We start from the raw sequence: 24,196 nt of genomic DNA on the forward strand, positions 1-24,196 counted from the left end.
AATACTAATGAGAATGTACACGGTGACTGGACCAAGCATGGGACCTGCCACCGGCCTGGGACATGACATCAGACAAGCTTAAAGGAAAAGTATGAAGTAAGGGTGAAACGAGAAATTTGAGGAAATACATAAACACATGGTTGTTTGTTTTGTATTTCTGTCTGGAGTGGGGTGTACCTTTCCATGCTGTAACACATGTAAAGTGATTTCTCTCTCTCTCTCTCTCTCTCTCTCTCTCTCTCTCTCCCCCTACCTCCCTCTCTCTCTGTCTGTCTGTCACTGTGTATTAAGAGTTTTTTGACTGAACAACATCTGGCCACAGCAGTCAGTCTTGCTCCGTGCTTCTGTTGTGGGTCACCCAGTATGTTTGGACATGAAGTGTGTTTGTGTGTGTGTGTGGCCGGTCACTGTTTATGTCTGTAACAGGCACTTAACCACACAAACCCAGCAGGCAGCTAAGGAGAACCACCAGAGAGGCAGTTTGAGTGTGTGTTCAGTCTTCATCCTGGCTTGCTCATTATTTGCTTAGCGGGCTCAGCATTAGCCACTGCTCAAAAAAAAAGTAGTTTAGCAACTAGGGTAGCTAAATATGTGAAGCTTTATCTATCGTCTTCGTTTTCATGAGTGTGCAGAGAGAATCCGACATCATGAATCAAACTCATGGACACGAACGACACGGTGTGAATGAAAAAGAGACAGATGGAAGGATTTAATCGTCCTCCCCATCTCCACGATATTTGTGTTCATGACACAGGGTGGAGAAGACGCTGCTTGGATCCATGCTGAATTAGTTCATTTTCATCGACATGGCGGAGAGGGAGGGAGAAGGATTGGATTGGTAGGACAGATGGGTGTTCAGCGGGGAGAATATAAAACAAGGAACACGAGGAGGAGAACTCGATAAGGTGTCGGCGAGATGGAGATCCATGGCAGGGGAAGTAACGACGAGGGCTATAAATCCACAACCATGGCGCATGACAGGGGGAAGGAAAGAAAAGTTGGACAAGCCCACGGAAAGTCGATTCTGATGGAAAACCTGTGGAAAAAAGCAAGGCACTGGGAGCAGGAAAAACACGTTGGACAGACAGAGGAGAGGGAGGTTCATGTTTATGGAGAGGGGTGCTGGTGATGGTGGTGGGGAGAAGTGGTAGTTGTGGTGGCGGTGGTGGATGAGATGGCGGTGGTGGTGGTCGATGAGCTGGTAGAGATTGTGGTGGTCGAGGTGGTGGTAGTGGTGCTAATGTGGGGAGGGGGGAGGGGGTATTGAGCAGCAGTAAGGGAGTTAACGAGAGGGGATGGGAGAGATGTGAAAGGAGGAGAGGTGGTGGCGGTGTGATAGAGGGTCAAGAGTGGAGGACGGTGGATGGTGGACGGACAGACAGACAGACAGACAGACAGACAGACAGACAGACAGTCAGGGGATCTGTTAGGGGATGAAGACACGAGCAGATGCGCAGAGATAAGGCAGCCAAAGGATCAGCCCAGAGAGCCATGCACACCCAACTGCTTTAGCTGGAGCTCAGCAGGATGAGAAAGTCAGAGGAAGAGCGAACAGCACAAAGAGAGGTGGAGAGAGAGAAGGAGGAAGATTAAAGTGATAGACTGAGGGGAAAGAGGGAGGAGATACGAGCCGTATGAGTGAAAAAAGGAGAGAGAGAAGGAAGGCGGGAGGGAGGGAGGGGGGAAGGCCACCTCGTAGAGCGCATACAGCACGCGTGGAGCCGGTGCTACGGAGAACAAGAGAGAGGGAGGGAGGGAGGGAGGGAGGGAGGGAGGGAGGGAGGGAGGGATGGTGGGAGGAGAGAGGGAAAGAGAAGGAGGGGTTGAGGTATTTAAGCGCTGGAGCAGGACAGCACAGGCAAGCTCTGAACTCCCCGAGAGTGAAGGGAGGTGAGCGGGAAGGAGCAGAAAGCAGAACCCAGGGAAGAGGAGGACGAGGAGGACAGAACAGAGCGCTACACTTTTGCTTCGCTGTTCTTTCGGGGAGGCTTTTCTCCCGGGCAGCCCAACGCTTACTGACAGACGCACTAACTTACTGACACGCACACGCACACTCTCCTGGAGCGGACCAACCTGTGGACCCAGAAGACCACCCTTTTTTGGATTCCTACCCGACCCTAACTTCTTCACCCCTTGCCCCTAGACCACCACCACCGCCACCACCCACCCCAAGCCCCCTTAACCCTAACTACTTTAGCACGGCTCCCCATCGCTTCGCCTTGTTGTGCGAGGGCAGACTTGGAGCCATGGTGCGTGGGGCCTCTCTCAAGGGCGCCCTGGGCTGCACCCTGCTGGCTCTCATCCTAGGGAGCAGCAGCAGCATGGATTTGGGGGGTCCGCCCGCGGGCTTCTTCCCTCGCTTCAACCCCTTCTTCTTCCTGTGCACCCACCACGGGGAGCTGGAGGGCGCCGGACTAGCCGAGGGCGGGGCGGAGGTGCTCCTCACCTTCCAAGTGACCGGCAACCCCACCGCCTACACCCCCGGACAGGAGTACCAAGGTGAGCGCGTCCACCCTTCCTGTCCAGCCTCGCTTGCACCATCGTCGTATTGTGATGAAGAAATGCTTTTCTATCATCTCCAGCGTGTGTTTTGCTCAGTGTCGTACAGTTATGAAGAAAAATGGGTCCATCTAGGGTCGGATTAGCGAGATTTGTTGAAATTTGACATTTAAGTAGTCTGTTTTGGATTTGTTACTTGTTATTTCAGGTTTTATGTTTTTTTATCATTATGTTATTTTTAATTAGGTTGTCTGGGAATCGGTCCATAACAGTTCTGGTTGTATTTTTAGAGAGAAAAAAAATCAAGAAAGCTCTTTAAATCAACATTGCAACATGAGACATTTGGGTGAATACAAGTTGATTAAATTGTTATGAGCAGAAACATAGGATCTGCCAAAAGTAACGAAGCGTTTTGAAGATTCTCCCCCACGTTGGGAACACTGAATCACTGACAGAAGTGCGCCGCTTCTTCTCAGCAGGTGTTTTGCCTCAAAGATAATGGAGACTTGAGTTGTGTGTGTCCGTGTGTGTGTCTTCGCGTATGTGTGCGCTTGCGTGCGGGATATGCATGCAAGCGTGAGCTGTAGCGGTAGTTTGCGTGGGGTGGCTCCGGTTGGAAACGGGCGTTTATGTAACGGGAATAAGTACAGATGCCGAATGGGACTGTTGTTGAGCGCCGGGAGCGAGCTCCGGGAGCGCTCACACTCTCAGCTGTGATCCCGGCGCTCCTGTGTGTAGGAGGCTTCTCCACGGGACTAATAGAGAGACCCGCTGAATGAAGAAGGGAAGCGTAGAGGAGCAGGCGGGGGGGGGGGGGGGGGGGGGGGGGGGGGGGGGAGCAGAACAATACGAGGACCAGAGAATATGATGAGCATAATTAAGATCCTTATTCACTCGACACGGATGATTGCGGCCGTGCGAAGGGGTTTTTCACCTGCGCCATGTGACAAAGCAACACCTGGCCCGGAAGGATGTATGACCTCTGACCTCTCAGAGGTCTCCCACACGGACAGAAGGGGTCCGTCCCAGCGGCTGTTTCACTGTCTGATCTAAACACTGAGGACAACGACCCTTGCGGTCGACCCCCAGAGAGTAGATTAGTACAGGCTCTCCTCCACGAGATAACATTATCTTAACCTCGGCCGCGGATTCTCGGACATGCACGCATCCGGCAGCGCCTGTTTCTCTATTTATCGCTCATTTCCCCCCGGATTTATATACATACACTTTCTGTGTTTATATTGCATTACTAATCCGGTCTTGACTGTGTTTAGACCAATTAGAGAACATGAAAAACACTGCTTTTAGTATTTCCCTGCTGGGGGGGGGGACCCTCTTCTGCCAGCACACAGTTCTCCATTATCATGGCAAATAAACCCTCTTCAATTCAATAAGGAAGCATTGAAAGGCGTTTGTGTAATTGTATATAGAAAGAGGAGGCTACAGCGAGAGGGGGAAACAGGAGAAGAGCCTGCAGAAAGCACTGTTATCCCTGGGCTGGAAATAACAGGCCGTCTCTCAGCCCTTCAGTCAAGCACCTCGTAAGCGGCTGTGTGGGGAGAGTGAGAGGGGAGAGATTTGAATAACTAGCTGGTGGATGGTAGGGATACGGAACGTGCAGAGAGGTTTAAATAATTAGCATTAGAAATGTGTTGGGCATGGAGGGGGGGGTTTAAATAGGGCCACGGCTGGGATGGGATGTGACAGAACAGGGGAGATTTAAATGATGGTGAGAGGATTGGGCTGGTAAGCCACAGAGACTGGAGCTTGTGTGAAATATATAAAAAAGCATGGTTCCACTCTTTATTTTTCTATATTCTGGTACACAGCGACGGTTCATTGTTAAACGACTGGGTTCTGACTGCATTTGCCTTTCGATAAACGGATGAATGGCATAATGATGTGTGTACCCCTCACAATATAAATAAATGTGTAAGCTCTAAAAATGAGCGTCGCCCCAGCCAATGGTAACAACTAATGCACAGGCCTGTATGTGCTCTGTCTGCCCGAAACAAATATTTTCTATGGTCTGTTTGAGGACTGGGGTTAGGGAGAAAGGGAGAGAGGGGGAGAGGGACATGGAGAAAGATAGAGCCGTTGAGGTCTAACTGTAAATGTCCATGTGGAGTTTCTCTCAATGCATGCCACTTCTTGTTGCAAGACGCTCTTCGTCTTTGTTTTGGTGTATTTTCTGTGCCTAGTTACATTCAGCACCCTTGGCCAACAGATAATATCATGTTTATCTGGATCTTTCCGCTCAGAGAGTTGCTGTTAAAGCTGGTGGGCGAGCAACTGGTGTCGAAAGACTAGGAAACGGAGAGAGAGAGTGCGGGAGAGAGAGATAGAAAGAGAGCAAGAGAGAGCGCGAGAGCGAGAGGTAGGCAATCCAAATCGAAAAGTTGAGGGACAAAGGAACGTCGGAAAAGAGATCAAAGCTGGAGGAGGGTTTTTTGTTATCATTATCATCGCGTCAGAAAAGGGAAAGGTGGATACAGGATGGAAGTATGCAGGAATTTTAACCCCTATCAAATATTCTCTTAGCGATAGAGGGTGGATCAGGGTCAGGGCAGGTCAGACCCAGATGGTGGATGACTCTGTGGGGCTGATGTTTCTGGCCTGACCCCGCCGCCTCTCGCTCATTGCCTTTGAATGATACGGCTGTGTGTGGGCAGTGGGCTGAATGTGTTTGTTTCTCAGTATACAAACTGTTGTAAGCATGAGGGGCTTGTGTGTGTGTGTGTTTATGTGTTTGTTGTGCGTGTAGCCTGTCTGCATCTGTGTGTGTGTGTGTGCGTGTGTGTGTGTGTGTGTACGTGTGTGTGTTTGTATGTTTATTTGTGCATCTTTTTTGTCCACATAGATGGAACGTGTGTGTGTGTGTATGTGTGTGTGTGTGCGCTCGCATCTTCTTTATCCACGGATGGAACGAGTGATAAGAGGTTGTGTTACTTCGTGGGATGTGCTAAGCGCTAGGCCTTGCGGGTCACACCGGACCGCTTACAAACAAATACACAAGCGGGCGGTAAACAACCGCCAAGGGGGAATAAAAGCAATGAAAGAGAACTAGGAATGAAAGGTTGACCCACGGTTAACTCGTATACAGTAACCCGGAAAAACACTACACCAGCATAGTGTAAGGTCGGACGCCTTCACCGATCCGTCAACAGAAAGAGAGGAGCAGAGAGAGGATTATTCTGCCCTTTGGCCTTCTGCTCTACACCTACACAAGACATTAGGGCCGCCACGGTCGACACACACGATGCACGTCGCTCTCACCGCAGCAAGCACTATTGGAAAACAAGCATTAAGTTTCACGAACAACATGGTTTTGTGTATAGAGTAGATCCTTGTGCAGGACTCAGTTGGTCTCCTCCAAGAGGGAGTTTGGGACCATATTGGTGACGATGGGAGCGTCAACATACAGTGTTGTGCTGCACAGGGAGATGAGGTGTGGTGTCAAAAGAGAATTGCTGGAAAAAAAAGATGGAGGAGCACAGAGAAGGGAAACGGGGCCAACGAGATTGATTGTGTGACGGGAAATTACTAGAAATGTTTTTTTGCTCCGGATTTCATCTTGGCTTGCGTTGTGGGGTGTGTAAGTGGAATACAATGGAGCAGTCATGTTTGTTATGTCGGCGTGTTTTGTCTGCTTAGTCTGAAAGGTTTGTGTGTATTGTATGGGCTCAATTCTCTTTCATGCCGGATGTTCATTTGCATATTCTTTGAGTATGAATATATATATAAATGTTTTTTCATCTGTAGGCGTATGCTATTGTATCGGAGTGTGTCAAGGTCATTGACGTCAGCATTAGGCAGTGATAAGAGGCCTTCAGAGACACACATACAGGTAGATCCCCCCACTGAAGTTAATGGGCTACAAATCTATTGTGCTGTGCCGTGGCTGAATTGGCCGGGCATAATGAATGGGATTCAACAGGGTTTCTGACAAGGGTGGGGGTGGTGACAAGGGAGCAGGAGCAAGTGACAGAAGGGCTAACAAGGGAAGCGCTGTACACAGGCCAGGGCTGAATAAAACGACCACCGCTAATCTGTCAAAGATGCCTGCGACAGTCCCCCATCCCGTGGGGCCTTTTCATGTGCAAATGATTTGAGTTGGCGCAGAGTAACGATCGACGTCTCAAGGAAAAAATGGAATTCATAATGGAAACGTTTGGATCATGGCAGCGCCACGCAGCGCCACCACGCTCGCGCTCGCGACTAAAAAGATAATCGATTTTAATTGGAAACAATTAGAATACTTCCAGCTGTCCGCGGCCCAACCGCGGCCGTTCCTCGTCACCGCGTGCAGACACAGGAAACCCATTATCCGAACTTGAGGAGTTGATTGCTTGTCGCGGTGGAGATTTCACTGTGAGTGTGCCGTGGATCGCGGTCTGTGGAGCCGCAAGCCACACGTGTCCGAGTGAAGGGCACTGATAGGCGGCCAGACAGAGCGGGAGGGAAGAGAGATAACCACAAACAAAGAGTCGAGTTAGGTCATCCTCCTCAGCAGGACTTCAGGGGAAACCCAGAGCCATCTTAAGTGCTCCAAGCTGTGGGGCAACAGTGGGTTTTGATAATTGATTGATCGATGCTGCACTGAACCCCATTTGTCTGCTTTGACAGCAGCAGCAGCAGCCCCATGAATGTTGCCTTTTGCAAGATTTAACCCGTGAAAGGACCGTTGCATGTCTGCTCTTTGACCCTTGACCCTTGAGGGATATTTCTGTGAAAGCTTTCTTTTCTGGGCGTTATCAGGCCGGAATTGCGGTCGGTGAGAACCAACAGCTCCCGTGAACGTACACTTTTTATTTATTTTTTAGCTAACGTGCAGCCGAAGTAACGTATTTATGAATTTAAAGAGTCAGGGAGAGAGCGGCAGGTTTGTTACGCTGAGGTAGGTATCGGCCAGTGAACCATGGCGTGAGGACAGCAGACTGGCCTAGTTTTCATGCAGTTTAGGGGGGCCGGGGGGGCCGTGAGAGATGGGGGAGGGCTGCTCAGGGGGAAAAGGGGTTAATGGTTTAATAGGGCTCTCTCATACACTTGAGGATGCCGACCTGATAATAGCACTGGCACTTTTGAGAGAGCATCGAACCCCAAAGCATTCTTTTAGTTTTGCTCCAGCTTTTCATCCGCCCGCCTCCTGCTAGTTACGTCTGAATAGGTCAGTACTCTGGCGAGGGAGAAGTGTGTCAAGTGTTTCAGTGTTTGTGTGGGCGTGCCGGGGGGGAGTGGTTGGGTGTTGCGGCCTTCATATTGTGCCCTCCAGACAGTGAATGATGAACCATTACAAAAAAAGATCCAAAACCCATTGTATCACCGGCGATGTCCCCGCCATTATCCTTCAATCAGGGAACAGATGGGCGGGGGGGGGGGGGGGGGGGGTGAAATGAGAATGGATATTCATAGGGAATCTTCCTTTTGTCATACGCGCATGCCCGGCCATGCGCACAACCCTTCAATCTACGGAGGTGATTCATCATAACAGTCGGACAGGTCAGCCCGTTCCACTGGCTAACCAATAATGTGTTGATCAACCTCCAAAAAGAAAGGTCCTTGTACAAGGCAGCATGATTTTACTCAAAAAAAGGATTCATATTCTTGGTTTCACAAATCAAAGGAGTTGATGGGGCAGATCCAATTTGAGTGGTCAGTGGATATTTCACTGTGATAGACCACAGCCTCAATGTCTGGTCAGCCCCATGCATGAGTCACATTTCTGGAAATGTAATTTACTGCGTCAGGGCGCAGCAACACCGTTGGCCTTCGCCTCAACGGTGCCAACATGATGCCAGGTGTGTGGTGGAGGGAGCGATGGAAGGTGCCAGGGAGACGATCCATGCCAGGCAATGGGTTTTTTCTCTCTGTGCCAGCCAGATCTGCTTAGGAGAACACGAAACACACATTATTCATTTCCCCCTGTCCCCGTTTTCACTTTGCAGCCATAATAACGAGCAAAGGGGAGTTGCATTTTCAGCAGGGAGAGTGCGTATCGTTATTTTCAGGATGATGGGTTTGTGTTCCCTTCTTTTGGGCCTGGGCAGAGCAGGGATGCCTGTTTTGCTCATAATATAGGGCTACGTTGTTGTGGCAGGCATCCTAGACTCCCACCTTCTGTCCCTGTTTTTAACCTTTTTAAATTGGTGTTTTGAACCAGGGTGGAGTTAAGGAGATGTACATTCAGGAATATACAATGCACATTGAGGCCTCTGCGTCCTCCATGCTAGGCACATTTCCTCAGACCACACAGCGAGTACAGGTTGTCAGACATTCGGTAATGCATTCAATACGCTGTTCGAGCCCAAGAGAAACAATTATTCAAATGCTATCCATATGGCTATGGATAGCATGAAATCCATAATGTAACCAGCTGTAGTGTTGGATTTGACATTGTCCAAATCACTATGTTAACTGACAAAGAGAGAAAATAGTCTACATCCCAGATAACAACCTATCCTCATCCACCCAGCAGTACACGCCTGCGTGGTTCCACAACAAACACATGGCACACACCCCTCTCAAGTGTAATTAAACCGCTCTTTATTGCCAAATAACAGTTTCCTCTCTTTTCGTCTGCCCCTTTGATGTCTGCGTGCAAACTCTGAACCAGGTTGTAAACACACAACCAGGATGATTTAGTCTCCTCTTTTGAAGAAGAAAGCCCAAACTCAAGGAGTGAATATGCCATTATGGCTTCAGTGTGTCTATGTAAAACTCATGCTAATTTACCCCCGGCTAAATCTACCTCGGAACAATGGGCCACTGTTCATTCTCCCCAAGCGGCACCGAGTGTCTCTAAGCCTCCCTCCGACGACTGATTGGTCCTCTCTGCCCTCCCATGCCTCCTCCCTTGCTCCGCTTGCCGGCCTTGCCTGCTTGTGGGGCTTCGTTCCCAGCCCTTTCTGATTGGCGTGTCGGCATTGCCCATGGCTTCCTTGCCGGGAACGGAGCTGCTGTTGAAGGGGGATTGTGTGGCGCTTGCCTGCCTCCCTCTTCTCCTCCTCCTCCTGTTCTCGATCCCCCCCCCATCCCCCATCGCCCTTGGCACCTCCATTGAGGGAACTGTAATCCCGGCTTGGGGGGGGGGGGGGGGTGTAGTGTGTCACCGGTGCTGATAGCATTCAGAGGGGGCCATGTACGGCCCGGACAGACACACTACAGAGGACGGGGACGCTGGAAGGCTGGCCTGGTTACTGGCTACGTGGCGCGTGGCACCCCCACAGATTAGCCCCACTTGGGGAGAACCCCCCACCTCCCTCAGCAAACCCCCATTCAAACAAGCAGGCCCACTCGGCACAGGGAGACACAGCAGCCTGGAAAGGGGAGATTACATATAAGTGTGTGTGCGACCGCTCACACACACACACACACACAAGTGCACGCCGAAGGGGGAAGATGGATGGGGTGGTCATAGGGTGGAGGGTAACCATGGTGGACGTTGATGTCCTGTGATGAATGAATGAATGAATGAATGAATAGATTTCTGGTTCCGCCCAGTTGTAGCGTGCACAATGACTGTACAAACGTGTTCTTTATTAGAGGAGGAAGACCCTTACTTTTGGAATGGAGGATCTGGTGGTTTGATACTTGAGATACTGAGAATGCAATCGCAAGAAGGAATGTCTGTTCCTGTTGTGGTTGGACGTGATTGCCAAGACAGGCATGCATGCAAACGCACAATAATTAACAGAGATGTTTTTCTCCCAGGTAAACAAAAGGGGTGTTTAGAAAGCCAAGCCAGAGGCTGTTTGGTTTTAGCTGAATAAAGATGTCTGGTTCCGCTGTGGGTCTGAGTATTCTCTGGAACCCAGCTCAGTGGGATCGGATTGCCTCTCATGAGTGACTTGTGGATCGAGCTGTGAGTGAGTGAGACATATAACGAGGCCTGAGACACAGAGAGACGGAGAGAGAGGGAGAGGGAGAGAGAGAGAGAGAGAGAGAGAGAGAGAGAGAGAGAGAGAGAGAGAGAGACGGAGAGAGGGAGAGAGAGAGAGAGAGAGAGAGCCTGCATTTCCTCTGGTCCTGACATGGGTTGTGTTCACATTCTCCAGTAGACATGCCGTGTCTACTTCCACATTCACCCTGGTGTCCTTGTTACTTCTCTTTCAGTGGTCAAATGCATGTTGCTCTGGGGCACGTCAACCACTTAATGTACAGTCAAGTACAATGTTATGGATCCCTCAGTCAATGATTTAATGTGGAGCAGAAGAGGTGGCCACAGACTTCCCTTTCTGCCACTGCAGTCAATTACTCTGGGATCGACCGTAGGAAATGAGGCTGGCTCTCACCCCACACCTCGGCAATCACCACAGTCCCCCAGCCCAGGTCCCACACGCCGAGATGGCAAATACCAGTTACCCAGGTGCAAATTGAGTCCCGTGTCCCACTGCGTTAATGGGCCTGAACTGTGTTGTCACAACTGGTTTTGGTTTTCTCTCTTGAAATCCCTTTGGCTTTGTCAGGGTACAGATTAAGGAAATTGGTCACACCTTACAGACTGTTTGATTCATTGTTTAGACATGGATACTGTATCATTTACGCCGGTGTATTCTCTGTGATAGGATTATTTTTTCTCATTTTCTTTCCTACATCGCTAAAGTTCCCTTAGTAGTGTGAGTTTCACACTATTTATTGAAGGGAACCTATGAAAGGGGAGAGAAAAGAGGATCAGGGTGAGGGATGTAGGGGAGATGGGGGGGAGAGGGAAATAAGTATTGGGGGAGGGAGGACAGGAACTGGGGCGGGGGGGGGGAGCTGTTAATTACGATGATGAGTGGCATCTTGTTTAGCTGTGTAAGGCTGTCAGGGGAACAACTCTGCATTGACCAACCGTCAGCAGTGAACATCTTGTCTTTCATTATGGCAGCTAGTGTCATTTGAAATCAATTTGACCACACACACACACTCATGCACACACCCATAGCATGCGCCCTAAGCCAACTTTCTTGAATTGAGATGTTCACCGAAGACATTGTCAGGTGATCCATTGGTTTATATTGGAAAATCAATTCTAATTTATCGATTTAAACTCTTAACATGTTATTCTTTTGTTTGGTTTTATTTATCAGTTTATTAATCACAAAGCCCTGGAAGTTTTTATCGTAGGCATAAATAATGCAGCAGGTGCAAAATAGATACAAATAAGTTGTTAAACCAGGAAAGATGATAGGAGAGATCTATCAGTGTGAATGTGAGCCAGGGAGAGGCTGAGTAGGATGTAAGGTAAACCTCTGTGTGGTGCAATGGCTACATATTTCATCTTTAACCTATTAGATTTGGGATGATTTGGATATAGTTGTCACCCTGGAGCCAGCTCTAGGCAGAGATGGCACTGAAGTTCCATTGTATTTGTGTGCGTGTGTGTGTGTGTGTGTGTGTGTGTGTGTAAAGTCAAAGATACCTGACTTTTGTTTCAGGTGAGGGGTGACAACATGTTTATTTTGCAGTGACAGCGTACGCAAATGAATGATAGCAATCAAGCCAATTGTTTGATTATAAAACGTTCATAGTTATTGTACCAATTTGCGATAGGTTAATGATTACAATCAATTATCATTATCTGCCTCATGTAGAGATAGTATTGCTTTTCATTCCTGCTTGCTTACTAGCAAGATGCAGTCAAATATATGTAATTCATCTCTTTGTTCTTGTGTCTTGGCTGTTTCTCTATGTTTCCCCTGGAGGTTAAGTCTTTTATTGCGTTTGTGGAAAACAAACACTTAAGTGACTTTTTATCCTCTGAAGAAAGTGTGACGTTTTTTAATCTTGTTTGGAATATTTTAACTTTTGTATAAATAATTCATCGAGCGCGCCATAACTCATATTTTGGCTTGGATACATGACTGAATAAATGGAACATCATTTATGAAACATTTAGCAAAAACATTTATGTACTCTGGTCCCAACTTTCTACAACAGCAACTATCTTATCTAACCAGTCTTCTTCAGTGAGATATTTATGTGGTAGATATTTATAATTCTATAGTTAATATAATTCAACGTGTGTGGTTAAGCTACTGTGTGTATTTGGTTTGCAGGGAATTACATAATAAGAGATGACTGATTGTTGTGCCTAAATTAATCTGCTTGTAGGTATAGAGCATGATCGATTCTTCTTAGGAAAGGTTGTAATTAAAGATTTAAATTTTCTCATGTAATAGATTGATACTGGAGGCTGACAAATGGAGAAATTGTAATTAGTCTCCATGACAAGTAACACACTCACAGACATACAAGCCCACACACACACTTTAAGGTACTCTAAACACAAGTGATAATTCACTTGGAAAAGGGGAGCTCAGAAATGGGCGGGAGGTTCAGAAGGTGGATGGATGGATGAACAGATGGCTGTATGAACGGATGAACGAGTAGGGGGTTGGATGGATGGATGGATAAACTGAGGTACAAAAAAATGGATGAACGGATGGATGGGTAGCTGGATGAATGGATGGAAGAAGTAGTTTCTCTGTCAGAGGAGTCGGATGGATGGAGTGATGGATGAATGGATGGATGGATGGATGGAGTGATGGATGATATAGTGATGGATGGATAGATGATTTACTGATGGATGGATGGATGGATGAATTCAGTGATGGATGGATCGAGCAATGAATCAAGTCATTTCTCTGAAGAGTTGAACACATGGTGTTGATCAACACTCCAACACTCGACCTGACCGTCACCAAGCAACAGAGGCTCATTCTGTTCATGATACACATAGAAATACACACAGAATCATACAAAACATATACCCCACGTCCCACCAGTATAGAAATACACACAGAATGATACAAAACATATACCCCACGTCCCGCCAGTATAGAAATACACACAGAATGATGCAAAAATATATCCCCCACAGCCAAAAGGCAGAAATACACAAAACATGTACCTCGACCCCCACACGCAGAAACATAGAAATGTTTTATCAAGTTGGAATACAATGGCATTATGTGAGGAAAGGAGAACTTCGGTGACTGCTGTTCAATGCGGCTCTATGTTAACTCAGTACTCCTCAGTATTTTTTTGGGGGGGGCTTCTACTCATTATGATTAATTTTATTTTAATGCTTGATTTTATTGATGAAGACCAGGTCCAGATCAGAGGGCTGTAGCTCGTCCAATACCTCTCAGAGATTCTAGATTCTTATAGACAAGCGCTCTTTTCTGAGCGAACATCTGCCTGCTGCTCCGGGCCTGTGTCCGACTGAAGCGATGAATAATGATCAAAGTGGGGAGAGCGAGGATCCGGAGTCAAAGCCAATCTCAGGTAAAGGGAGAAAGCCTTTGAGTTGTCGCAACACGCTCCCTGCCGCGGTTTAGCGAGAAAACAAGCGAAAAGACAAGGTTATCTTGGGCCTTTGTGTTTTCGAGATATAGATCCTGGATAAAACCCGCCTTTTGCCTCACATGGCTAGGGGTAAACTTTCTGCAAAAAAAGAAGACTGCCTATTCTGCACAAAAAAACGGAGTACATACTCACATGAACACAATATGTGAAGAAAGAAATATGCAACTTGCAGTCGTTCACGTAAGACAAGGCACATAGACGAACATGAACATCCTCCTACAAACAGCCAAGCACACAAACAGACACACACACACACACACACACACACACACACACACACACACACACACACACACACACACACACACACACACACACACACACACACACACACACACACACACTCACATACAGTGTGTCTAGCCATAGAGAAGCACACTAAAGTGTGATTCTGAGGCAGATTATGTGTGAGGAACAGGATGCTTGTGACGAAGCTGCCTCTTCATTCCTGTTTTGCTCCACGGCTGTTGCAGGCCTGAAGCCAAGTTCCCCCGCCAGAAATGGCTTCAGCTATTTACCTCCAAATCCCAGTGGCTTGATCTTTCTCCGTGGCCAGAGAGAGCCAGCAAGATGAAGGAATCGCCCTTCAACGTCAGCACCTATTTCCAAGTGTTACAGCACTAATGTCCACCTCCATTTCATCGTTGCAATCCATCCAAAGATGATAGATGTGGCTGCAATACACAAGAGCAAGCAGATGCGTGCTTATACCACCATCTAGTCAATATGTGAAACACGGAGGTGATGGCGTGGACAAGTGGGACATGTACAACATGTAGAAGCTGGAAGGCTGTTCTGGGGCCTCTCTGTGATCTTTGGTTTCACAGCAGCAGATGGCAGAGCCAGCAGGCCAGGATGGTGCCAGAAGGTTACGCAATGGAATGATGCCTTCAGAACCTGACTGGAACACCGCATGACACATATATGTGCAAAAAAGAAAAAATCATCTCGCACAACAACAACAACCGTTGACAGACATTTGAACCATACTGCACACAATTAGTCCTCTAAAGTCAGCCAATCAGAGTCGAGGATCTTCATGCCACCCTGTTAAACCTATAAAAGGCGTCATGGCTGAAGGCCAGAGCGGTGCCTCCATCAACAAACAAGAGCCCTTTCTTCTCGGTGCCATGCACAGGTGACAGTTTGAACGGTTTCAGTGATCTCAGGGGGTAAGAGGCACCCCGACACTGAAGGAACAGATGGGACACAGAGCCTCCCCATGGCCGGCTCTCTATTTCCTGGACCTCTCTGGGTCGTCTCTACTCCTGCCAAGGGGATATGGGTCAGGTGGCCCCGCTATCTTCATCCATCTCGCTGCCAGAAGCTCTCGGTACGTGGGACGGAAAAAAAATAGGGTTAGGGAACTTCTGATCCTACGGTGTGGCTCTGAGTCTGGGGTCTCCGAGTCATGATTCCCAGCAGCGGAGGGTGTGACCGTGGCTGCAGCCCAGGCTGCCCACACTGGCTGGCCCTTCCAGCCCAGGGCTCAGAGGGCGTGGACGGGGCCAGCCGTACGCCTGGGGAACACGGGGTGTGGGTCTCTCTGCACACGTAGAACAGAGGGGGAGCTGTTCAGCGTGTGCCAAGCGCGAGGGGAACTTTACTGTAAGCGGACAAGGCATGAATCTAATCCGATCCCCCTCCATGTGAGCCATGTGCCGGTTCCACGGCCCAGCCCTGGAGCCGCGATGCCAGCCCAGACTCTTGCCTAAGTCTGAGCTCATGGTGCCATACGCCTCCGTCTACTGGGTCGGCCCTGTTTGGCTGCACCCAAAGGAGACCGCATTGACGCCGTGTCCCAGATATTGATTAAAAACACCACTTTTTTCCATAATGGATTTTCCCAATGCATCAATCCTAATCGGAACCACCACGAAGTGGAAAGTTTGGACCCGAAAAGGTCCAAAGTAAAAATTTTGAAAATACATTGAGGTTATATGTTATAATTCATGTTCTGTCTAGTTTTGCTGTGGTAGTGCATATGCACTACATATTTGTTATTTAGTAGATGTGTGTCTGTCTGTGTGTGTCGGCGTGTGTGTGTGTATGTGTGTGTGTCGGCATGTGTGTTTCTGTGTGTGTGTTTGTCTGTCTGTGTGTGTCAGCGTGTGTGTGTGTGTGTCGGCGTGTGTGTTTCTGTGTATGTTTCTGTGTGTGTGTGTGTGTGTGTGTGTGTGTGTGTGCGATTCTGCTCGGCTGGTGCTCCTGGTGGATAGAGAGAAGAGAAGAGGCCCCGGGCACATCAATAGTTGAACAGGAGTAGGGCTGTGTGTGTCTGTAATGAGGCATACCACATCACATCATCAATATTACATTCTAGCTATGGGCTTAAGAATGTGCTAGAGTGTGCTATGTGTTGTTGCGTGTGTGTGTGTCTGCTCTCATATATTGGAAAAACATGTGCTTATATTTATATCGAGTGTCCGTGTGCGTGTGGGTGTTTTTTATTTCTTCTCCCGTTTGCGTCTTATGTGTTTGAGTGTATTATATTTGTGTGTCTGCGTGTGTGTGCACACAGGTTTTGAAAATGTGTGGTATGTCGTAGTATAGGGCCCTTAAGGATGGTTAATGCTTGTATCAACTGTTGAATGTGGTTAAAACTGGTTATCACACTTCACACTATCAAACTAGGTGAATCAACTTCATTTCCTTCTTCTCTACCTCTAATTATGGAATGGTATAAGGGTGGGTCGCAATAAGAAGGGCAGATTTTTGCTGTGACATTTAGTAGTGGATATGGTTGAATTACAGTGAGGCATCCCATTACATTTTCTCTGTTTTTAAAGACATGACTTTGAAGCTGCCTTTTTCTGTGCATTGTCTGTATTTAAGTCCTCACTACACTTTGACTCCCGTTGTGTCAACTTGATGTGCTAAAGAATTAATTCAAGAGCTTTGGAAAAACACAACACCATCACCTGATCTATCGTAAAGTTGTCTTTCAATTTCTCTACCTCTCTCTCGCACGCATACACACAGGTACATTCCTGTGAATGTGTTTGACTCTGTTTGCATGTGAACACACGTCCACACACACACACACACACACACACACACACACACGCACACACACGCGTTCGTGCGCGTGCGCACACACACACACACACACACACACAAACACACACACCGGACACACACACGTTCAAACATTCACACACAAAGATCGGGTAATTGCATCTGAGTTGATCTGATTGGCCGATCCGTTGGGTGCGATCCACCATTGGAGGGGGGGGGGGGAGGGGGTGGGTGGGTGAGATGGGGCCAGTTGATGTGTTAGAGGCTTGTTTAAATTATTGAGATCTTTCATCTGTATTGATCCACGCAGCACGGCCCTCTGTGGAGCTCTATACCCCCGACCCCCTGTCTGTGCCTCCACCTTCTAACCCCACCACTCCATCCGCCTCCACCACCCTCTCTGCATCAAACACAGCTCAGGGCAGGTGCACAACTTCCATGGGGTCGAAACTGATATAAAACCAGCAGTAGGTAGGAGAGAGAGCGCGCGAGAGAGAGAGAGAGAGAGGGAGAGAGAGAGAGAGAGAGAGAGAGAGAGAGAGAGAGAGAGAGAGAGAGAGAGAGAGAGAGACAAAGAGAGAGAGAGAGAGAGAGAGAGAGAGAGAGAGAGAGAGAGAGAGAGAGAAGGAGGGTAGGACGAAGAAAGACAAAGAGAGTGAGGTGCAAGCATTACAAAAATGCACGCTTCAGGGTGTATCAGTGTGTGCGTGCTCTTGTGTGTGTTCATGTGGAGGTGTGTGTGCTGGTTTGCACATACATCATTGTTGGATGAGGTTAGTGGGAGTGTAGAAATTACAGTATTGTATGTATGGAGGGACGGTATAGCCTCCGGTTTAGTGCATTCAGCCCGGTCCATTAATCCATTACATACCGCATCACACCTTGGCCCCAGCTCAATGCATCATATGTAGGCACTGAAAATGGGTTTCACCACACACATGAGAACGGATATGTGAAATAGACAGAGCATTCTCTGCAGCAAATATGTGCGCATGCAGTGCGTGTAGTAATAATCACTTGTTAATTAGTGTTAGGGCTGGTGAATAATTCATTATTATCCATTCTCCTAAGTGTATTTTATTTTCATGAAATGAAGATACCGTCTTATCGTGTTGACATGGTGTATATGAACGATGAGGAGATATGCGATTAAAATGATTTTTATATGCTTCAATGTAGAAAAATGGCCCCCTAATTATTATACAATTTTCCATATCTGCCAGCCCTATTTGTTATGTTATGTTATTTTAAATGTAAAGAATCTCTAGCTCTCATGTTTTGGAAGTGTTGACGTTTTTGTTTGCAAGTGGCACATGTTTACATCTCTAGGTGGCTTTCACAGCTCTATAATATGACAAATCACAACTCAGCAATTCTATCTGCAGACTAATCACCAGACATGGGCGGTTCGATCTGCTTAAGCAATCGTAAAAAAAAAACACAGACAGAAAGACAAAGAAACCTCTGTGCAGTATACACACTCTGAGGCATGAAGACAGACACCGACTGACCACATCGGGCTTACAACAACATTAACAAAATCAACAACAATGTCTAGGAGCAACCCAGACAGACAGACAGACAGACAGGCAGTCAGGCAGACATACAGGCCACAGAGGAGTCTGCACTGCCCACGGTCTTACTCCTCAGAAGACCCCAGACCTGAGGAATACATGCCCTCAGACCAGAAGGAAAGGTCTTAAATACACCTCAACACGTTCGGGCCGGTCGACCAAAACCTCCCGTGCGTCAAGCCTATATATCTCCTCCAGATCTCGCAGCGTTTTTTTTCTCCCCCTCTTCCCTCAGAACAATGGGATCTCAAGAGAACCACTCCTTCCTGTTTGGCCCCAAACGCTTTGGATGATCCCTGCGTGTTCACAAGACCGCGGGAGGGAGCTAAGCATTCTGCTGCTGCTGACACGCAGAACCTCATTTCAGACTTCTTCCCCCTCTTGCCACATGATCTGTCTGGCTGGAGGCCGGCCAGCCGGGGAGATCTTTCCCCTCCAGCCGATGGAGAACAGAGTTTTCCTGTGTTGCTGGTCCCATCGTTCAGGGCCTTTGTTTACCGGATCGATACGTCGCTCGAGGGTGCAGTGAGCTATGGAGCCCTACCCCTGGATCAGTCACCCAGGGGGGGGCGGGGGCCTTGCACGTCTGGTTTAAACTCTGATGGAGTACCGGGCTCGGCAGGGCTGCAGCCAATTAGCTCATTAATCACCTCTATTAGGGCGGGATGGCCGGGTTCGAACAACGTCATTTTCTGATGTTCTTTCTTTGGGACACGTCTGTTCGTCAGCCACACATGCGCGCGCACACATGCACGCACACACACACAGATGAGTCTCTCCTCTCTCAACCTTGTACCTGCCGGTCAGAGCTCGTTAGCACCTGCGCTCTGTGCTCATTAGCAGCCCAGTTTGCTACATTGATGCGGTGCGGTGTGTGGAATACGCTAGCTGTCACATTCATGTACCTCAGGACTGACTCATTAACTCCCCAGGCCATCCCGGCTGGGGGCCGACCAGCAGCAGTGTAAAGACCTCTGACACCGGCCCTCAGAGTAGATGTTCATCAGCGTTAGCGCCTTAGACATCCTTCAATCAAAACATCGATCCAGATCGGATCATGAGATCATCATGTTCAACTTTATGATGTATTTCGACTGAGGCGGTCATGTATTCGTTCTAATTTGCGTGTGTGTCTTTCTGCTCTCTCCTCAGTGACCATCTCGACCAGCACCGTGTTCGATGGCCTGCTGGTGACCGGGCTCTACACCTCCACACCAGTGCAGTCGGCTCCCATCCCTGCCCCTGCGGCCTTTGGCTTCAGTAAGTCACCAGCGCACTCACACCCTCCCACACCAGAGGCCTTTCTCATTGCTCATCGTTGTTTTGTATGAAATGTTTTGGTAAATCCAAAAGAATATAAAAATTGGATTGTTGTTGTGTCGTAAGCCATTTTACATTTATCCATCGCTCAAGTGACCAGAACAGAATTGTTATGACAGGCCCTGATAAATGGCCTGGCACACTGTAGCAATGTAGGCTTGAGAGAGGGAGAGAGACACAGGGAGACACAGATTGGGAGATGGAGAGCCACAGAGAGGGTAGGGAGAGGGAAAGGGAGAGACGGAGGGGGAAACAGAGACACAGACAGGGACAAGGAGAGACACAGAGAGAGAAAGGGAGGGACACAGAGAGAAAGGAAGAGACAGGGAGAGACAGAAAGAGGGAGAGGAGGAAATTCAGTCATGGGTATTATGAAATGAAACCAAGCATAATTTGGCGTGGCCCTAGAACAAAAGACCATATAAACACACCAAACCACAATAGGCAGATTAAAGAATAGTAATATAAATAAATATCAACAACTCCAACTGGGTCGCATTGACTTCTGTTTATTTTTTTTGATATATTTATACTACACACAAAAATATATTTGCAGTCTACTCATCCAGAGAAAACACCTTGCTGCCATTCCAGTATGAAACACAATGTCTCTCGACTAGGTATGTGTGCGGACGCCGGACAGACCCCGGTGCATGGGCTGGGCTGGGGTCGGGGTGGATGAGGGTTTCTGGGCTGAAGGATGAGTCATGCAGAACTCCCATACGGAACGGGACAGTCGGTGTGGGACAGGGCCAGCAGACGAGTGCACCCTGACTAACCCTATGCTGTTGTTGTTGTTGTTGTGTCAGATCTGACATCACCGCATCCACCACAGCTTTTGACTAAGGACGTTTGTTGTTTGTAGCCGATGATTCACAATGTGTTTACCCCAATCTACAAATATTTGGTAGTTTGTACTATTATATAAATAAGGCTAATACAAGATCCATAAATACTCATTTTTAAGTTGTGTCTTGTAAAATGATATTCCCACTCACTTTCAGAATATCATTTAACAGGCTATACACATTTGTGGATCTCGTGGGATTTTTTTTCCAATGCGTACTGGTGCTGATATTTAAAAAAAAAAGAAGCTGTAAAATATGGATGCGTAGATAGCATACACCTGAAGAGAGCAATATGCAATTCAAAGGAAATGAGTTCCAACCCACAGAAGCCACAAACGTAATGTACTCATGCTTTATCAAATGATATCCAAACTCCCTTTCAGAACCGAAAAAAATACTGCGAGCAATGGCTATTTTAAATGCGTGTTTCATTGCCTGATTTTACAAATGAAGACAAGAAAACAACTTTTATGCTGACTGTTTATCAAGTAGTTTATAGAACAGTACATATTTATTGTTAAAGCTAGTAACCAAGTAAAAATATGTTTTTCACATTAAGGAAAAACGCATTCATAATCTTGTTTATTTTCCATGCGTCATATGTGAGAACCTATTGGCTTCCAACTATTACGACAGTGTGGATCGTGGATTTGTAGATCAGAGTACGCTAAATCTTCTTCTGTGGGTTACAAAAATCCTACAAAAGTCCTACAAAAACGTCAGCTGTTGTGGCCGGTCGGATGAAAAGCAATGAAGATATGATGACATCGCCATTGTGCTTTCCCTATCATTCATTTAATTTGAGCGAGAAGTATGCACTAATGGGAAGCCTTGTTTGTGTGTGTGTGTGTGTGTGTACGTACGTACGTACGTACGCGTGTGTGTGTGTGTGTGTGCGTGTGTGTGTGTGAGTGCGTGCGTGTGTGTTTGCGTGCATGCGTGTATGTGTGCGTGTGTGCGTGTGTTGGGCTCACAGTGCGTTTCCGTTTATATGAGTTGGCGGGGCCCGTGACTGGGCAGCCGGGCGTCACCCCCACAGTCTCCCCTTTCTGTCCTCCCTGCCAGCCTCCCACTCAGCAGGGGGGCCCGGCTCTGCCAGGCCCCTCGCCGGGCCCTTAAGCGAGGGGCTCTCTGCACTCTGATTCCCTTTCGTCCCCTTCATGTATACGATTCTTAACGGGACCTTCAGTCAACCGCTCAGACTCCCGAGAAGAACCAGAACCAGAACCGGGGTCCAATTCTTTCTTCACCCTCGCGTTCGCTCCACTCGTGACTCGAGCCGGATTGGTTCTGGATGATTCCTGGATGGTCACTAAGCTCCTCTGTAGCATAAACAAGATTCCGAGGGGTCGCCGCGGTAACTCCCAAGCCGCGCGTTGGGTGAACCGCTGGGCTGTGAGGCCGTGGGGCCGTCGCGGGCGTCTCCGTTGTTATGACAGACACTTAAGGAAAAACCGGAGGAACGCAGCCAGGCCACAGGGAAAAGGGAAAACTATGTTTAACCATAACAACAGCCGCACGGCTCTCATCGCAGCGGGAGGCGCGCTGGGTGGACACATACTCGCACAATAAAACAACACACCAACACACTTGGAGAAACGAAAACACGACCGCATACAGGCAAACGTCAAAACACCCGATCCAGATGTGAATCACTGTCAGAGTGGAGATTGTTTGGGGGACATGTGTTGTGCAGATGTTTCAGTGGTGGCTGTAATGTGAAAGTGGAAGGAATGGAAGCTCTCCACAGGATTGTGTACACACACACACACACACAGTCACACACACACACACACACACACACATGCACACACGCACACACGCAGGCCAATGTGGAATCAGATAGGATTGTCACGAGGTGGCCAAAGTATGTTGACATTTAACATGAAATGATTCATTTAGGCTTAAATCCGGGCAGAGCACAACCTCCATCCAGATAACTACATGGCCATGCTGAGTTAATCCATCGATAACGCGGGGGCAGATGAAAAGACAGGGGGAAGAGGGTGTGTGTGAGGGGAAGGCGCGATAACACACAGGAGTGTTGGAGAGAGATGGAGAGGCTGGTGTCTTTTAGAGAGAGAGCGAGAGACGGGGGCATGTGTCTCGCGGTCGCTGCGGTGAGGCCGACGATTGCTGTGAGACAGGGCGACTGCACACACACGCCCGCCACAAGAGACCTAGAGATCAGCCCATGGCATCCCAGCAACAGAAACAGCCGAACACATGCACACACTTGCTACACACACACACACACACAAACACGAGTTGCATACTTTTATGAGTATATAAGGAGTCTGTAACTCGGCATTCATTTTATCACCCTATCAGCCTTTGCCCTGGGGCTTTCGGGTTTCTGCAACAAGCCGATACAAATATTTAAGTGTGCGAGTAGAGACACAAATACACACACTCAAAAGTCAGCACTGTGAGTGTGTGTGTGTGTGTATTTGTGTTTGAGAGAGACAGGGATGAGTGTAGCGGTGGGCTTTTATTAGCATGTAGTAAGTTTGAAAAACAATACCCTCTCCGCCACACAACATCCGTAATAAAAGCAGAAGGCTTTGAAAGGCCAACACTCAACCGCTGCCTCATAAATAACCGCCCACTGCTCAAATTAGCTGGAGTGTTATGGAGCCCAAGGTGCCGTTGAGGGTAGACTGAAGAATCGGAGGTTCATTTATGTATTTACATGCGTCCAGCACATCTCGGCCTAGCTGTGGTCAAGCCATCGCCTGGATGGGCTTTACCACAGCTAAAGCTTGGGGGATCCCGCTTTTCGCTGGTGGGTGGCTAACCACAATGCTTTGCGGTCCCGTAACGCCGAAAGCTACGGCTACGCAGACTCGCCCGGATTAAAAGAATGTTAGTTTTGGGAGCCAGGCCCAATTGAGTGGGTAAGAAGCGGGAAGAGCATATTTACCGGAGTCTGTGGTTCTAATGGGCTGTTGAGGGACCTTTAGCTCAGCAGATGTGAGCCACTCAGACCTGCTGCTCTGAGGCCCTGTTTGGAGGGGATCTCCAGCCTGATGCCTGAGGTGGGGAGAGAAGTCAGGACATGACTTCTCTGACTCAACCTCAACCAAAACGCACAATAAAGGGAAAGCAAGGAGGCTGATCCGTGTCAGGTATTGTGCCTTCATGTTTGAAGGGTAGCATTGGCTCATGAAGACCCTTTGACATATATATCCGTGTTGTTATTTGAATGTTTCGGGGAGTTCCACACGAGCGAGAGGGTGTGAGAGGGGGACACACCCGAGCAGCAACGTTGAACAGCGTCTGAACCGTTTCAGCCGCACGAGAACCCCCCACTGTCTTTCGGGCTTTCCCTCTTTATGAAAAAGGCCCATTTCTCTTGTTCCCCTCCAACTCTTTTAGGGAGGAACACACTTCTCCCAACTGTCCTCCACAATGAAATCTACAAAGACCAACAAGGAGGGGGAGTGTGGATTTATGTCCATTATCATCCGCTTGATTCATTCAGTGTTTAGTTTGGGTGCACATGAGAGCCCGCTCCAAGCTGTTTGCGCACCGCGGCCGTAAAGAAGTGATATAGTGGACCCCACAGGCTGGCAGCGGCGAGGG

The 24,196-nt window shown here is 48.2% G+C and overlaps 1 protein-coding gene across 2 annotated transcripts in view; it reads left to right on the plus strand.

Annotated features, from left to right (window-relative positions):
- The first annotated feature begins 1,824 nt into the window (after positions 1 to 1,824).
- Positions 1,825 to 24,196, plus strand: part of reln (reelin) — a 99,807-nt gene continuing 77,435 nt past the window's right edge. For both annotated transcript variants that reach the window (XM_060060486.1, XM_060060487.1), the window contains exons 1-2: positions 1,825 to 2,499; positions 19,596 to 19,703. In XM_060060486.1, coding sequence (XP_059916469.1) covers positions 2,247 to 2,499; positions 19,596 to 19,703 — 361 coding nt within the window. In that variant the 5' untranslated portion in view covers positions 1,825 to 2,246. The remainder of the gene's footprint in view (positions 2,500 to 19,595; positions 19,704 to 24,196) is intronic.

This window comes from Gadus macrocephalus, chromosome 9, assembly GCF_031168955.1.
Source record: "Gadus macrocephalus chromosome 9, ASM3116895v1".
Lineage (NCBI taxonomy): Eukaryota > Metazoa > Chordata > Actinopteri > Gadiformes > Gadidae > Gadus > Gadus macrocephalus.